General features: G+C 45.7%; 1 protein-coding gene across 5 annotated transcripts in view; it reads right to left on the bottom strand.

Annotated features, from left to right (window-relative positions):
* The window catches only part of ehbp1 (EH domain binding protein 1), a 220,170-nt gene that overhangs the window by 40,161 nt on the left and 162,509 nt on the right, over window positions 1-17,500 (bottom strand). For all 5 annotated transcript variants that reach the window (XM_079513278.1, XM_079513277.1, XM_079513275.1 and 2 more), the window contains 3 exons: window positions 16,837-16,975; window positions 14,947-15,050; window positions 11,810-11,933 (listed from right to left, as the gene is read on the bottom strand). In XM_079513278.1, coding sequence (XP_079369404.1) covers window positions 11,810-11,933; window positions 14,947-15,050; window positions 16,837-16,975 — 367 coding nt within the window. The remainder of the gene's footprint in view (window positions 1-11,809; window positions 11,934-14,946; window positions 15,051-16,836; window positions 16,976-17,500) is intronic.

Genomic DNA, 17,500 nt, shown 5'->3' with positions numbered 1-17,500 from the left:
AAAAATCGAAGAACGACTGACACAGAAACATAGCTTTTTCAGAAAACTGTCAGGATGTAGAAGACATTTTTAGAATCTGATCTCAGGTCAAAATGGGTTAATGTTATAATGACCATTCGATTTTACGCTCTACCTGAGACTTTTCCCCCTGTCACTATCCCTGCATCTTTCCATCTCAAAACGAAGTGAGGTTTGAACACCGAGCCCTCACACCGTCGCTCCCCTTTATCCCTCCTCCATGCCGTATTCCTTTCTTCTCGTCTCTCTCCCTCCATCACTGTTTGAGCTGAGGAGGAGGGGTATTATGGTCTAAACACTTTTCCTTGTCTTAGTGCTGAAAGATTAGACTGGTTATCCCATTAAACTTGGTGCAATGCTATTCTTGTGTCTTTAAGCTCTCACACAGGAGGTCAAGATGAGTCTGCCTGCGCTTACAAGGCAGGCGCGGATGTAATCTGCCCAAAGTTACAATAATTAATGTTAAGCTTCTTTTAGCAGTACGTTTGTGAAAGAACTGGCCCTGATAATATACTTAAAGCTGGCACGGGCTGTTTATGTTGCCGAGCTGAGAAGAGGCGGGGCTAGATGTGTGTGTGTGTGTGTGTGTGTGTTTGGTGTGTGTTTGAGAGTATGAATGAACAAGCATTTGTACCTGTCTGTGTGAGTCTCTGCTTGTGAGTGTCTCTCTCTCTGTGTATGCATGTTCCAGTCTGTAAAGTAATGTGTGCAATGTATGCATCCATGTGTACAGTATGTGTGTGTGTGTGTGTGTGTGTGTGTGTGTGTGTGTGTGTGTGTGTGTGTGTACTTATCGCCCATGCAGCTCACGTAGCTCAGCTTAAATCTTTAGTGAAACGAGGAACCGATGTTGCCACAATGCTGTCAATGAATGACAAGCACAAGAACGGACCAAAGAGAGAGAGAGGAGGATAGATGCTCTCTCTCTATCCCGTTGCAGAAACATTAAATCAAAAAACACTAACAATGAATGCGTGCCAACAGTGGATGTACTGTATGGAATCAGAGTGGCAAAATTATGAGTAAAATCACTTTCTGAAAATGCGCCAGATGAGCGTATCAACTAAAAGCTATAAGTAACGATGCATTTGTATTTACAAATCAATCAATCAATCAATGGAGAGAGAAAGTTTATAATCAATACAACACCAATACAGCACTTTTCCTGTTTATTTATTAGTACCTATGCTGCTACTAACACCTATGCATTACTGTATGTTGCTCCTTTTGCATTGGATTGATGCAGTTAAGTACATTTCATTGTACTTAGTGTTCAATGACAAAACAAAATCACCCATCCATAAAAAAAATCACACCCGTGTGAACTGAGTGGTGTAAGGTATTATATAGCCTGATCAGCTCTGATCTGACGTAATGAAATCACACCCGGGTGAACTGGGTGACCGTAGCAACCATGCTCATTTTTTGGTACGAACAGACAGACAGACACGTAAACTAACAAAGCCAGTCGTAGGAGTGGTTTACACCACTCAAAAACAAAAAAATCACACCCGTGTGAACTGAGTGGTGTAAGGTCTTATATAGACTGATCAGCTGTGGTCTGACGTAATGTCTGACGTAATGAAATCACACCCGTGTGAACTGGGTGACCATAGCAACCATGCTCATTTTTTGGTACGAACAGACAGACAGACAAACTAACAAAGCCAGTTGTAGGAGTGGTTTACACCACTCAAAAATAAACATTTGAAGAAAGGAAAGGAAAGGAAAAAGTCAAATTAATATTGAAGGCAAAAATGGTGTCCTGTATGGATACAATTACATGAACACTGAGGATTTTGCTGTACATACAACATGCCTTAGGTGGAGGGAAGCAGCCACGAGCCACAGGTTTTCAACTCTAGACATTGAATTCAGATGTGAAAGCATGCTCTCTCTCTCTCTCTCTCTGTCTGATACAGAAGCAGAGGAGAGAGGATCCTCCCTGTGTTAAAGAACATTAAGCTGCCTGCTGGATCTACTTGTGCCATTCTCCTCTCCATTCCACTGCCAGACACAAAGACAGATTAAAAAGCCAAGCAAGGTGCCACTATGAACCCCCTGCTCTCCTCTCTGCACATCAATCTTATCGGAAACTCAAGCGCAATTTTTTTTTAAACATATGTTAATCTGGAGCAGGACGGAACTCATTCTCTTTCTGCTTCTACCTCCTCCTGCTTGTTTATCTCTTATCAAACGCTCGGTAGGTGAGGGGTTGGCTCTCCGGCGCGGCTAAATGCCATTATTTGGATAATTGCGTCCATTGTTATGGTTTATATAGCTATTTGAAATGGGAGGTGTGTGTAAATAGGTTCCGAGGCCAGGTAGGGGGTCGCGAGGTGTATTCAAACACAGAGAGAGAGGCCAGAGGATTTTCTACACATCTACACAAAAGCATTTGAATGATGCTTGGTATCTAGCTGAAATTTCAATAAAAAAAAGGTCTGATATGTTTTTTTTCCTTCCTCTGGTAGTACAATAGCCTTTAGAAAAGTAACAATGCCATAGTCAATAGCATTAGCAGTACTTAAGCAGTAAAAACACAATGAACTACGACCATTACTGTTAAATCTATTAAAAAGTTGGTGGACACTATGTTTTGTCTGTCTGGCAGCTCAAAAAGGGGGGGAAAAAGGTGCATTGTAAAGTGAATGTTCATCACTGAAGCTATCATGTTTACACTATACGAATACAGATATTTTAACCTGTTTGTTTATTTTGTTGTTGAAATATTAGTTGCGATGAAACCTTGCTTTTGTCACGTCACGTCACGTCACTGACAATCGTTACTCACAATATTGTGCCCAGGTCTCGTGACATCACTATGACATCAGGGATGATGTTAAAATCCTCATACATGGGGAAAGCCCCCATATTGTGCCCAGGTCTCGTGACATCACTATGACATCATTATCCCCATACATGGGGAAAGCCCCCATATATTGTGCCTAGGTCTCATGACATCACTATGACATCATCAGGGATATTAAGCCCATATACGGAAATGTGATCCTTCCCCATCCATCCTTCCTCTTCAATGTCTCCCTTTTGACTGATACCTGTCCATTTAAACTCTAGACGGGCCTGCCCCAAAGTAATTTGTGCTCAACAGGCCTGAAAATTAAGGCCCGACCCTACCTTACCTGGGCCCTCATCAAACCCTGTACATTCAACACACTGCCCCTGCTGCCACCCTTGTATCTCCATATATGGAGCTGACCTGTTCTGACATTCCATATGTTGATCCGACCTCATCGCACCCTGTACACTCAAGACACATTCCATATATGGCCAGTGCACGCAACCTCGCCCTTTAGGGCTTCTCGACCACAGGCGTCTTACTGGTATGTTACTGTGTTCATTTTCTATTTTCTATGCTCATGTGTGAGTGAGTGAGTGAGTAAATGGTAAATGGTAAATGGTGCATTTATATAGCGCCTTTATCCAAGGTGCTTTACATAGATTGTGCATTACATTCACCCATTCACACACACATTCATACACCGATTGCAGCGGAAGCCTTGCAAGGTACCAACCAGCACATCGGGAGCAATTTGGGGTTCAGTGTCTTGCCCAAGGACATGTAGACAGGAGGAGCCGGGATTCGAACCGCCGACCCATGGATCATTGGACGACCTGCTCTACCTCCTGAGCCACAGCCACAGTGAGTGAGTGAGTGAGTGAGTGAGTGAGTGAGTGAGTGAGTGAGTGTGTGTGTAGCTTTGAAAATAACTTGTCGATGGTAGCCTGAACGCACATGCAAACCACTGTTATGATGACGACTGGACCATGCTTGATGCCAAAAATACATCTACCACAGTGAATGTGGCTAATAACATTATATGAATATATAATTCTTAGTATAATAATAAATAATAAATTTAAAATGTAATGACTCATCAATAACAAATACACATTCCCCCCACATTATAATTGACCGCCTATCTCCTTTCCTGTTCTGACCGCAGCGCCAGTGTGTGTGTGTGTGTGTGTGTGTGTGTGTGTGTGTGTGTGTGTGTGTGTGTGTGAAGGACAGTGCTCCCAGCGGCGCTCACAATAACAAGTTCATTAGTCAGCAGGGGCGCCCTAGGAATTCAAATTCCCCCTCCGACGGGCCCATTCCCGGCCTCTGATTGGCCGGCTGCCGCGGGCACGGCGAGACTCATTAGAGCCCAGTGGTAATTAAGAGTTGTTAGAAAGTGAATTCTCCAACCGCAGATTAGGAAATTAAACTATTTACTGATTACATATTAATAGAAGCCAACAATGGCGCTTGCCATAAGCTTGGAAGGCGACCAAGGAATAAATCTGTGTACTTAATTACCATAAACAATGGGGGCATAGAAATGGAGTTTTATGCGCACTCCCTCCTGTAATGTGCCTGATATCAGAAGACACTTGACAATTCTTGTTCAATTATCTGTATTATTTAATGTGCTGTGAACTGCCTCTGTGTAAATAAATTAACCACCCCAATTACTCTGGTTTCATCTGGGGAGGCCCCGGCGTAATGGAAAACACACAGGGAGAAAACGCTGCATTGTACCCAGACTGAGGTTGGGGCTGTGGTGGGGTGGGGGTAGATCGGAGGGGGGAAAAAAGAAAAGAAAGGATTGAAAATTACAGATTCAGGGATAAAAGGAACGGAAGGAGGGAGCAAAGAAATAGTGATATGGGAACGCTGAGAGAGCAGGATGAGAGTGGGAGAGAAACGGAAAAAAATAACGATATTTGTCTCCTTGCTTCCATTCTCTCACTATATACTGTATAGATTTATGTGGACAAACAAAAAACTACTTGAAACTTAGCAGAGGAAAAACAGAGAGAAGAGGGTGCTGAGAAATTGAGAATGGCGAGAAAATCCAACCGAGATTGGAGAGAGAGCGAAGGAATGACACGGCAGACCTTCCCATGGAGATGAGCATGCAGTCATGGGTCAGTCTGTTAATATTGACCCATCTCAACAGCAGCTCTCCACAGTCACTAATAAGGCTCTAGCTCGACCCAAACACACCCAATATGATCATGTGGGTGGTTGCAAATCCCTCCTGGTAAAGAATGGAGCCAGGAAGGGCTTCATCAGGTAGATGAAGTTCTTCCTGGGTGAAACTTTGTTGGTTTGTTGAATAAAGCGTGGGACAGCATTATATACTGTGACTTACAGCGTATCTGGAGCAGTTTTTAACCGCATGTGCCTTGCCCATGGGCACTTTAAATTAATTTATGCTTTTTTTCTTATTGTTGTATAGTTTACAGTTAGAAACTTACTTTCTTGTCAAAGGTTATATTTGGAAGGTCACAGGCTCGCCCCGCCGGTCTACCTAGTGTATCTTCAACTTCTACGTGTCAGAGTGTCTCTGAGCAAGACCCTCAACCCCTTACTGCTTCTCTGGTGCAATATTAATGGCAGCCACTGCTCCAAATAGTTAGCATGGGTAAATGCATTATGGTATATTATTATGCATAAACACCCAGGAAACAAATAAAAGGGACACAATTATTATATAAATATTATTAGAAAGGACCTCCAAACAAGGGATGGTTGGCTACCTTCCCAAGTACGTACAGTCGTACAGTATAGGCCTCAGTATAGGTACAGTATATAGCAAGTGGTCATTCTCCACCCTGTTGAACAGCAAACTGTTCAACTATCAGTCAGATTTGACGGATCGATCGTGGGTCCCTTTTACCTTACAGCCAATCAGCCATGAGCTCAATCAAGGCTCTCTGGGTCCAGGAAGAAAAAAATATATATATCTCGCATCTCTGACAGTACACGGAGAGGTGACCTCCGTTACCAAGGTGATAAAGGTTACTATAGTGACCACCTGTCAGCGCTCCGTCTTGCTCTGACGCCTGCGGCCCTCGGCCTAAAGGCACAATCCATAACCTATTGGATGGGTCCAAGGGATAAGTGCTGCAAAATGAGATAGGGCCGAAGAAATGTAATTTTCAGGAAGTGAGCAGGGGCGCTCAACTTCAAACAAACACCAGGCACACTGCTGGGGTTATTTTTATTTATTTTCTATTGGACTTTTCCTTTTTGGTACTGCACCACTACACACTACACTAGTAACATTAAAAGCTATGAATAAGGTGTGCACACAACTCCTATTTACTTCTATTATGCGACTGATATTTTTCTGCTGCTGATCCTTTTTGTTTCAGATCACATCCTGGTGAATTCAAGAACACAGATTTCACAGGGTAATGTTTGCAGGTGATGACAAGTCTCCCTGGATAAGTATGATTTTCCTTTCTGCACTGTATTGCACTATTGACTCCCTGTAGTAAGAGAAATCTATGAAAATCTGGGAACTAAATCGTTACCAAGAAATGTCTTCACCAATGTGTTTCTAAAGGTGTCTAATAACATGTACTAAAAGTTTGAAATTCAACTCCCGTGGGAAATTGAGTTATTAGCATAATATGTGACCATACCCTTAACGTCCTATATAAGGCAAAAAAGTCAAAATGTCATCATTCTTTAAGTAGCATGTGACATATGAAACTAGGGGGTTTTCATGATTCTGAATCCATTCCATCCATTAGTTTTGCACAAAAAAACACTCCTTGGGGGGAAAACGGCCTCACAAACGTGATGAGGTCAGCACATTTGGTCAAGTGGATATGGCGTAATTTAGCCCAAGGAGTGTTTTTTGTGCAAAACTAATGCTTGGAATGGATTCAGAATCATGAAAACCCCCTAGTTTCATATGTCACATGCTACTTAAAGAATGATGAAATTTGGACTTTTTTGCCTTATATAGGATGTTAAGGGTATGGTCACATATTATGCTAATAACTCAATTTCCCACGGGAGTTGAATTTCAAACTTTTAGTATATGTTATTAGACACCTTTAGAAACACATTGGTGAAGAAATTTCTTGGTAACGATTTAGTTGCCAGATTGGTCAAATACCTGATAAAATGCCCTTACTACTGTCTTATCGTATCACGTGACTATGGCGCTTGTTATGCGCTGGTCTTTGTCATCCCGTCCCGTCACTACACTTCAATGTTAGTTTTGAATTGAATTCTAAGCACAGATGATTCCATGCTCTCACATAGGTCAATTTATCTCACTACCACAAATATATATATATTTTTTTTAAATGTTTTTTTTTTTGTGGCTTTCACCTTTATTTTATATTTTTTTATGGAGGGACAGACAGTAGGCTGACAGGAGATGGGGGGATGACATGCAGTAAAGGCCGTCGGGATCGGAAGTCGAACCCGCGGCACACTGCCAGACTGGATTACCAGCCAAGGTGCCTGGACCGCTGAGCCACGGCCCAGGCCACTACCACAAATATTTTACATGGTCTTCTACTGTATAATGACATGTCCAAAAAAATGGAATAAAAAGGGTTAAAGTGGTTAACTCAACCCTTCTGTTACTGTAGACACTTATTTGAAGTCAGAACGAGTGTTCAAAGCTGGGCAGTACACCTCCAGAACCACACGGAACGCTGCCATCAAATGGCAGCAGAGTTTAATCTCTGCTGTCCCCATCTCCCTCTCAGCTTTCTTATAATAAAGGAACAAAACAAAGCTAGCTTCACAATGTCCTACGACACATCTCCCAGCTAAAGAGCCATCAGAGAGCTGGGGGATTATATGGGTATTTCTGTTGAAGTACGTCGACTTCCCGAACCAATATTTGGTCAATTCCAGGTCCCTGCAGATGTGACGACGAGGTGAATACTCTCCCAGATACACTTTCCATTATTCTGTCCTTGTCTGTTGTCCCACACATCTATTTCTATTGAATGGTATTTTCAGGGAACTGGGGCTATACTACAGTGTACTGTATATGAGAAGAGAGTGAGAGGGAGGGAGGGAGAAGGTGTTTTTGGCTCAAAGTGTTGGAAGTAAATAACCTGGCTTCTTGCCGAGTCCAGGACGCTTTATCAGTTGGCCAAGAAGAAGGAAAAAAAAAGAAAAGAAAAACAGGCAGGATGGAAAGAGTGGAAAAAAAGCCCTTCAGATTGACACAATGGCATATGGCGTCGACAGGGGAAGAGGGCACGGAGGCAGGCAAGAAAGGAGGAAGGTGAACACAACAAACGGAGAGGAGAGATAGTTTCGATAGTGACGCCTAAATGGGATGGAGGAAGGTGAGCGCAAAAGCCCCCCTTCCCCCCCACGGATCCACCTTTTTCTAAAGCCTCAGTCCCCCCCCCCCCATCTCAGTCGCTTTTGTGGGATTTTGTGGCGCTTTATCTTCAGAATTATGCTCCTAGTATGATGCCCATGGCAGGCTGGCTATGTTACACGCAACCAGAACTACAGAGTTACAAGGTTACAACACTACATCCCTGTTTATTGTCTCCACCGGGCCGAAGGCATGGGGAGAGAGTATGTTTTGCACTCCGTCCGTCCGTGTGTGTGTGTATGTGTCTGTCCGTCCGTCCGTTACCAGCTAATCTCCGGCACCGTTGGCCCCATACATGCCAAACTATGCACACACACTCCCTGGATGGCAAAGACGAAACTCTGCCCCAAATATTCCACAACGGCCTGATATAGCGCCACCATGAGGCCGGTTTTGGCAAAACACATTTCTGTAGATTACTCGTACACATTTTATCCATCCATCATGCAATTTGTTATACACTATCTCCATAGTCATGTGATCAACACGGATCTGCACTATTTCCCATATTCCATCCTGATTGGCTAAGATTGGCTTCGCATGATTGGTCCGTTTCGAACAAAATGCCACAAATCCCAAACACAGTGTGCAATTTCCGTGAAATTATACACGCACATTTCCACTAGGCCGAGGACGACCTGCCACTTTTTTCCAAATCAGCCTCACGGTGGCGCTATAACAGGGCAATTCCTGTTTTTACCTATAACTGCATCAATCTGTGTACAACTTTGTATGCACACTCCCTAGAGGGAGTGTACATTTTCCCTACATTTTACACATCTCCCAGTTATAGCGCCACCATGAGGCCGATTTCTGTAAAACACATTTGTTTATATTAGTCGCACAGATTTCACGCAAATCAGTACACATGATCTCTGTAGTTATGTGATCAAGACGAGTCTGATTGATTTCTCAGATTCTACACTGATAAGATTAGGCTAAGATTGCCTTCCAAAGTTTTCAGGAGTGGCCCGTTTTGTACAAAATGCTGCAAATCATGAACGCAGAGCCTGAGTGCAGTGAAACTGTGCACGGCAGGCAAATTCCCACTAGGCTGAGGAATCAATGCCACTTGACATTTTTCAAATCAGCCTCATGGTGGCGCTATAACAGGCCAAGTCACGTCTTTACATGCACCAATCTGCATAAAACTTTGTATGCACAAAACGTTGTGTGCAAACTACAGCCCAAGGAAAAACATCCGGCCTGCATTTTTCAATTCTGCCTTTTCGAGCACCACCAGGAGGCCCATTTATGTGCAACAATCTTTTTAATATTAGTCCTTCAGATTTTATCCAAATATCAATCCTGGTGGAGACTTGTGCCTCGAGGGGCACTTCTTCTAGTTACACAGTAAAATCATTTAGCATTCATTTAGCTCTGAGGGTGAACAAACGTAACCAAATGGACCCTTACGTTTGTTCACCCTCAAAGCTACAAATGGACACACAAATAATTTTTCTCCCTCTGACACCTAAACTCCTTTCCTGCAACAGATTCGTTTGTAGGGAGGAGCACGATTGTTTAGCATCGTGCTTTACTCATTCTCCCGTTTCAGTTGGGAGACGATATGGATACCAGACACCTATAGCTCTCTGTCGGCTTTGCCAGCTGGATCATGTCTTAACGCAGGGTTTTTTACCCCCGTAACCAAATGTTCAAACATTTAAATAAATAAATAAAAAGGAGGATCCAGAATCCAGGTGGTCTGCGGCAAAAACAGGCTGCCACTGCGTGTGTGCACCGGCGTGTTCCGAGTATGCATGTAGAGAGTGTGTACTGTACGATTGATTTGTGAACTGTGTGGGGTTATTTTGTGTTGCAGTGCGTTTCATTTTCACTGGATTTCTCTCTCCCTTTAACCTCCCCCTGCACCCCCCGCCCCAGCATATGAATGAAGGCCAGATATACTGGTGTGTGTGTGTGTGTGCCTGAGTTTGCCTGTGTGTGTGTGTGTGTGTGTGTGTGTGTGTGTGTGTGTGTGTGTGTGTGTGTGTGTGTGTGTGTGTGTGTGTGTGTGTGTGTGCGCGCGTGCATGTGTGCGCACACATGAGTGCACAGAGCCGTGCATGACCGAGCGCTGTTCAATAGAGTCGAGGCTGGCTGGCTACCAGACAGCAGAGGTGGTAGCTGATGTTGATGGCAATGGTAGGGTGGTGCTGAAAGGGTCGGAGGTGGCGGTGTTGCGAGGGGGTCTTGTGGCAGGTGGTGGCGTTGCGGGTGCTAAGGTGTTGTGGGTGATGTGGGTGGGGGTGGTGCGGGTGGTAAGGTGAAGCGGGTGGAGGTGCGGGTGGGGGTGATGTGGGTGGGGGTGATGTGGGTGGTGGTGGTGGTGGGGTGGGGGTGATGCAGGTGGGGGTGATGTGGGTGGTGGTGGTGTGGGTGGTGCTGGTAAGGTGCATGTGGGTGGTGGTGCGGGTGGGGGTGATGGGGTGGGGGTGATGTAGGTGGGGGTGATGTGGGTGGGGGTGATGTGGGTGGTGGTGGTGGTGGTGTGGGTGGTGCTGGTAAGGTGCATGTGGGTGGGGGTGGTGGTGGTGTGGGTGGTGCTGGTAAGGTGCATGTGGGTGGGGGAGGTGGTGGTGTGGGTGGTGCTGGTAAGGTGCATGTGGGTGGGGGAGGTGGTGGTGTGGGTGGTGCTGGTAAGGTGCATGTGGGTGGTGGTGGTGGTGTGGGTGGTGCTGGTAAGGTGCATGTGGGTGGGGGAGGTGGTGGTGTGGGTGGTGGTGGTGGTGTGGGTGGTGCTGGTAAGGTGCATGTGGGTGGGGGAGGTGGTGGTGTGGGTGGTGCTGGTAAGGTGCATGTGGGTGGTGGTGGTGGTGTGGGTGGTGCTGGTAAGGTGCATGTGGGTGGGGGTGGTGGTGGTGTGGGTGGTTCTGGTAAGGTGCATGTGGGTGGTGGAGGTGGTGGTGGTGTGGGTGGTGCTGGTAAGGTGCATGTGGGTGGGGGTGGTGGTGGTGTGGGTGGTGCTGGTAAGGTGCATGTGGGTGGGGGTGGTGGTGGTGTGGGTGGTGCTGGTAAGGTGCATGTGGGTGGGGGTGGTGGTGGTGTGGGTGGTGCTGGTAAGGTGCATGTGGGTGGGGGTGGTGGTGGTGTGGGTGGTGCTGGTAAGGTGCATGTGGTTGTAGAGTCTGTGGCTCTCTGCTATCACACCCAGTTATCATTTTCCCCCATGAAGGGCTCTCTTATCACCCCTGCCCAGAGAGGTCTCTTCTTCCCCGACACACACACACACACACACACACACACCACACACACACACACACCCTCCTACCAGCTCCATCCACTCCTTTCATATCCACCCAGTGCTCTGTCGCACAACGTCGAGAGAGAGAGAGAGAGAGAGAGAGGGGGGGGGGGGATGAAGGGATGAGAAAGAGGAGGGGGGCTTCAAAGATTCTCTCTGTCTTGTGCAGGCGTGCGTGCGTGCGCGTGCACGTGCACACAAACACACACACACACACACACACACACACACACACACAGAAATGTGTAGATGCAACTCTGCATGTTTCTCTATCACACACGTGTGCGCGTGCACGCTCGCGTGTGTGTGTGTGTGTACGTGCGTGCTGTGTGCGTACGCTCAATTTGCCAAAACAGTTTTTCCAGTGTAATTGGGCTTGGGGTACCTGTGTCCATGAGATAGCGGAGTCTCTTCTCCACGCGAGCCGCCCGTGCGTCTATGTGCCTCTGCTCGCTCTCCAGAGCCGACAGCTCCCCAACCACATACTGACTGGTGTCTCTGAATGCATGCTGGAAGACAAACACACACGCACAGGGATGGATGGGGGCGGGGGGACACACACAGAGAGAGAGACAGAGAGAGAGAGACAGAGAGAGATGGGAGAACGCAGGGTACGTGTTAAAGAGAGTGATGGTACAGAGATCAATGGTTGGATGGAGAGAAAGTGTGCATAAGAGAGGAAAGGAATCAACAAAGAAGAGAGGAGAGAATGAGAGGGGTGTGGAAACAAAGGTAGGGGATGGAGAGGGGAGTGAGAGAGAAGTTATTTCATTGATGTTGAAAGGAAAACGTTACAGTACATGACCATGTTATTACTTTGTTATTCGAACTGTTCTCAAGTCACTGTGACCCGTTTCCCAGTTCTAATTTGTCAGGATAGCCTACCGTAGTTGTTTGGATAATTTTACGGTATGTTTCCTACGGTACCTTTCTTACAATGGTTACCTCAACACCTGGATGTCTATGGGATCAAATAGCAGGATATAGACCTCCAAAATACTTTCTACTCATTGGAGTTTGTACCTAGACTTCGTCTTTGAAGAAACATTTTCCCAAGTGCATACAAAATATGGACAACTAAACTACTTTGTTTGTATTCATGGTGGTTCGTTGTTTGATATAATCCAATTTCTTTGATAATAGTGTGCGATATCAGTAACTGTATAAATAAACAAATTATAATATGGTAGACAATCCATAGTGGTGCAACCACTCCTATAGACAGCTATGTCTGTGGCAGCGCCTGTCCCTGTGTCCGAGCACGAAAATAGCATTATAGCGTTTGTTCACCACCAAGGGTCACTGTTGCACAGCAATTAGCAGCTCCTCTGCAAAAAAAAGGAAACATCAGAACCGTCTGAAGTGAGTGGTACAGTACAGTACAGTACAGTACAGTACAGTACAGTACAGTACAGTACAGTACAGTACAGTACAGTACAGTACAGTACAGTACAGCTCACTTCAGACAGTTCTGATTTTTTGCAGAGGAGCTGCTAATTGCTTAGCTACACAGCAAAAATAGTAAAATGTCACAAAAATAGAACAATCTCTTTAAATGTGCATATTCAGCAGTGACCTGGTGACTCAACCAGTTGGTGATCTGACCACAGAATTTCAGTTTCCATGGGTTTGAATCTCAGTCAAGTCCAATGGTGTGTTCCAAATGTTAATACATTCACACTATACATACATTTATTCAGCAGCGCGCACGCACGCACGCACGCACGCACGCACGCACGCACGCACGCACGCACACACCTATGCCCACACTTTAGTGCACACTTTATTTCTGACCCCTGGTCAGCACCGTTTGCCAACTGCTTACTATTCTCCACACCTCCCCCCACCATCTCCCACGGAACAAATACACAACCAGCAGAACTGAAATGTTTATTCAAATTCAACACCCGAAAAAATATCTCCATTTTACTGCTGATGCACTCCATTTTCTTAATGGGTGGGAGAAACTAGTGAGGAGGAAGAGGGAGAGAGAGAGAGAGAGAGAAAGAGTGAAAGTTAGATTTCCCTATTCCACCCAGGCCAGCACTTTTCTAGCACCCACATCAACACAACTGTGTGTGTGTGTGTGTGTACCCCCTCCCTCCTTTCCCTCCACTCCTTCCTTGCGCGTTCTCGCTCTATCGGCGAAATATTTTTTTTCCCTTGGCAAATCAATTTTACACATGATCAGCCCACTACTGCTGCCTCCCTGCGCTCGGCCCGGCCGTAATTAAGAGCAGGGAAATTACCATATATATTATATTAATGCAAACATCATTCGGCAGGTAATTCTTCGCTGATCGGGATAATGGAAAGGTTCAACACCCATTAACCCTGGGGCCTGGGCGCTGGGAAGAGGAGTGTGTGTGTGCACGCGTGCGTGCGTTTGATGGTGAGAGGGTGTGCATGGAGTGTGGAAGGTGTGTGTGTGTATGGGTGGGTATTAAGTATATATAGATAGATACAGAGTAATTTGTGTGTGTATATAAAGTGCGTAGTTACAGAGTAGTGTATGTGAGGGTGTGCACGTTGGAGGGGGGTCTCCAGTGTCACACGTGCACACTCATTTGTGATCACACAAACACTATGAAATAATAGCATTCCCGTGCACACACACGCACACACACACGCTCACACTCACTCACAAATCAGACCTGTCTGAACTGAGTGGTTCTGTACTGTACTCATACTTTACTGCACTCGTACTGTACTCATAATGTACTGTACTCTTATTCATACTGTACTGTACTCGTACTGTACTTGCACTGTACTGTACTATACTGGCACTGTACTCATACTGTACTATACTGTATGGTACTCGTACTGTACACTGTACTGCACGGGTACTGTACTTTGTACTGTACTGTACTGTACTGTACTGCTCGTACTGTGCTGTACTACTCGTACTGTACTGTACTGTACTGTACAAGCCCTCCTCCCTGGCCTGTGTGTGTGTGTGTGTGTGTGTGTGTGTGTGTGTGTGTGTCACGCTGCTCAACAGTGCCATCCAGCGGTACTGCCAGTGCCACGGTACTTCCGTGTTCATCCACACAGACAGACAGACAGACAGACAGACATACACACACACACACACACACACCTAGTCACGTGTAGGAGTGGATGGCACCACTCAATAATAGCATTCCTATACCCACACACTGACTGAGGGCTGAAACCTTGCCCTGCGTCTTAGATGTCATAAACGGTTGACGTCAAAGGTGACTGATGTCCCATATCCACATTGGAGTCACAGTGTTCCCATGTGTTTAACATCCCTTATGGAACAATTCATATTTTAACAGAATCTAATTCCTTTAGAAGTGTGCAGAATCTAACTGCCGACTCAGTGACAAAAGTTGTATTATATAAAGCCTTTTATCAGTTTAATCTGGTCTTTGACAGGGCGTTGCCATGTTAGTGAGGCATCTGAAGTGGGTGTGTGCTGTGTAGTACAGTGCATATAATGTAGTACATGTGAGTGTACACTGTGAATAGACCCGATTCCGGATGAAGATGACCTACCTCTTCTTCAAACGGTCTGCGGAGGATGTCAGAATCTGACGGCATTCCCCTCTCCTCTCCAGCCTTCTTCAGGTCCTCGGGAATGGACTTCTGCCTCTTCACCTCTGGAAGGATAGAATGGTTGGTTGAAGGGTGGGTTGAAAGGACCGAGAGCCAATGTGACAAAGGATGGAAGGAGTAAAACCCATACAAGTTAAAAACCCAAAAGAAAAGAAAAAAAGTCATATATAACTTTGACCTCGATTGTGGCCTTGACATTTGATATTTTCATCCCCAAACGTGAAGGGGTACTTCACAGCTGGCAGATGCTCAAAGTTAGCACTATTTGTACTGCAGAAAAAGTACAAATATTTGAAATTGGTGCCGTATGACTGAAAAACGAATGTAGTCTTTGAGTGTTTCGTCAGGTTAACTAAATTGCTATCGACCGCATATTACTACAACTAGCACAATGTTTTGCGTACCTCCCTTCCCGCTGTTTCGGTTCATTCGAGGCGCTCCAGAGTGAGACACTGGGTAAGTGACTGCCCGCTGGGCAAGCAGTGCTGTCGAGCGCTACCTCTGTGCCTCTCACGGCTAATCAAGCGGGGTTTTGAGGACAACTGTGTTTTTGAAAAGCTATTATCGCTTACAGTACACACAACAGAAACCAAAGAATATTTCAAGAGGAAGAGATCACAGTGAACATCCTAAGCCTTCTTCCTCTGCACTGTGAGGAAGATTGCGGCTGAAAGTTTGATGGAATGTATTTTCTCACACGAGTGCTGTGACTTATTGTCCACTGTGTATTATGGGTTCTTTTGCAGTCAGCCTGCACTTGCATACTGGCTGAAATCAACGTGACGCTGTCTCACAAGGGATCTAAGTCCAGTGAAGTCCGGAAGGACTGAGAATGAGATCTCCTCACAGACTGCATGCAAAAGTGCATCTCTTATTTTGACCTTCTACTTGATTGTGACCTTGACCTTTTGACGTTTTTGGCACCAAATGTTACAATTACATTTAGGCAGCCCACTGATCATTCCCATGTAGTTTGGTGAATCTGTTTGAGTTATTGTGCTAACAAACAGACAGGACAATACCATGCGATGAAGACAGGATACAAATAGATGTTTAATTTGGTTCACTGCTGGTATTAAAACCCAAGCTTTGGATGGTTAGTATTTCTATTGTTTGTTTCTCTCCACTTGTCCATGTGTTTCTGTAGTTCCTTCCTGACTGCACCCCAAGCATCCCCCCTCTCTGTTCCTCTTCGACTCGTCCAAAACGCTGCAGCCCTGCCGTGTATTCAACCTTCCCAAGTTTTGTGGTGTCACATTTCTCCTCTGCCGCTGGCTTACTGTCCCCATACCTGCATCCAATTGGTGCTGGCCTACAAAAATTACAAAATTACAAAGGGAACCACACAGCTCCAGGGTCCACTCCTCCCCCCAGGACATAGGTCATCTCTGTACCTCTGCTTACAGCCCTGTACACCACCAGACGACTAGCGTGACTGCCACCGGTCAGAAGCTTCACATTCAGCACTTTGGCTTGGACTGACGTGAACTGCGAACTCTGCTCAATAGCACTGTGTGACCCGGGAAGTTGCAGAAGTCTTATCCAGTCCAGCACCTGAAAAGAGCTAAGTGGAGGTGCCACAAACTGGGAGCATTTCAATGAGGACGCCAAGGGGCTGTACCATGCAATATCAACCACAGAACAGCCACCCCTCCAAGCTACAATGAACATACTATTCGTCTCACGGACCGCTGTAACCGATTGTGGTTATGTGGCGACTGGCAGGTACTTTGTCCTTGACCTAGGCTGAACCATGTGCGCAGACTAGGAGTGTTGGTTCATCCCGGGCTGTTGTGAAGTAGTATGAGCGGTGTGTGTATATATCCGTACCTGGCCGTGTCTCCACATACTGGCTGAAGGATTTTAGCTGGGTCTTTCTGACAGCAGAGTCCTTGTTGAAAACCACAGGGTTCCGCAACCTCTCTGTTGCCCTACGCAGCCGCTCAGCACGCAACTCCTCTGCGTTGTTCTGTCAAAACACAAACCGGAAAGTCACAAAACAAATACAGTAAATAGGGTTCTTGTTAGAAGACAAATACAAACAAATACATAGAATAACATTAAGAAAATTCCTGAAAAGACCTGCATACAGTAAAATAAGTATGTGCGCGCGCAGCCGTGCACGCACGCACAGCCGCGCACGCACTCAATCAGTTTTAGTATCAAATGATTGACTCTGTAAAACAATGGCAATTATTCTGCTGCTCCACTCCACATCCTGTGTATTAGCCAGTCTGTCAGCTTCTAACAAACACTTAGATCTGTTCCCAGCCTCTTATTAAGCTGACTCTACAGGATTTCAGACTTCCTCTGTGATTATTGCCACCAAGCGTGCGCACGTACACGCATGCAGCCGAGACAAATTCAATAGAAGTTGATATGTTTGCTCCCATATCTCTGCTTGCTTATTTGTGAAAAACCTACACGCATGAAACGATGCACACGCGCGTGTGCGCACGCACGCGCACACACACACGCACACGCGCACGCGCAC

The sequence above is a fragment of the Electrona antarctica genome (genome assembly GCF_951216825.1).
Source record: "Electrona antarctica genome assembly, chromosome: 10".
NCBI classification, from domain to species: domain Eukaryota; kingdom Metazoa; phylum Chordata; class Actinopteri; order Myctophiformes; family Myctophidae; genus Electrona; species Electrona antarctica.
Note: the sequence above shows the minus strand (reverse complement) of the source record. Positions and strands in the feature narration are given on the sequence as shown.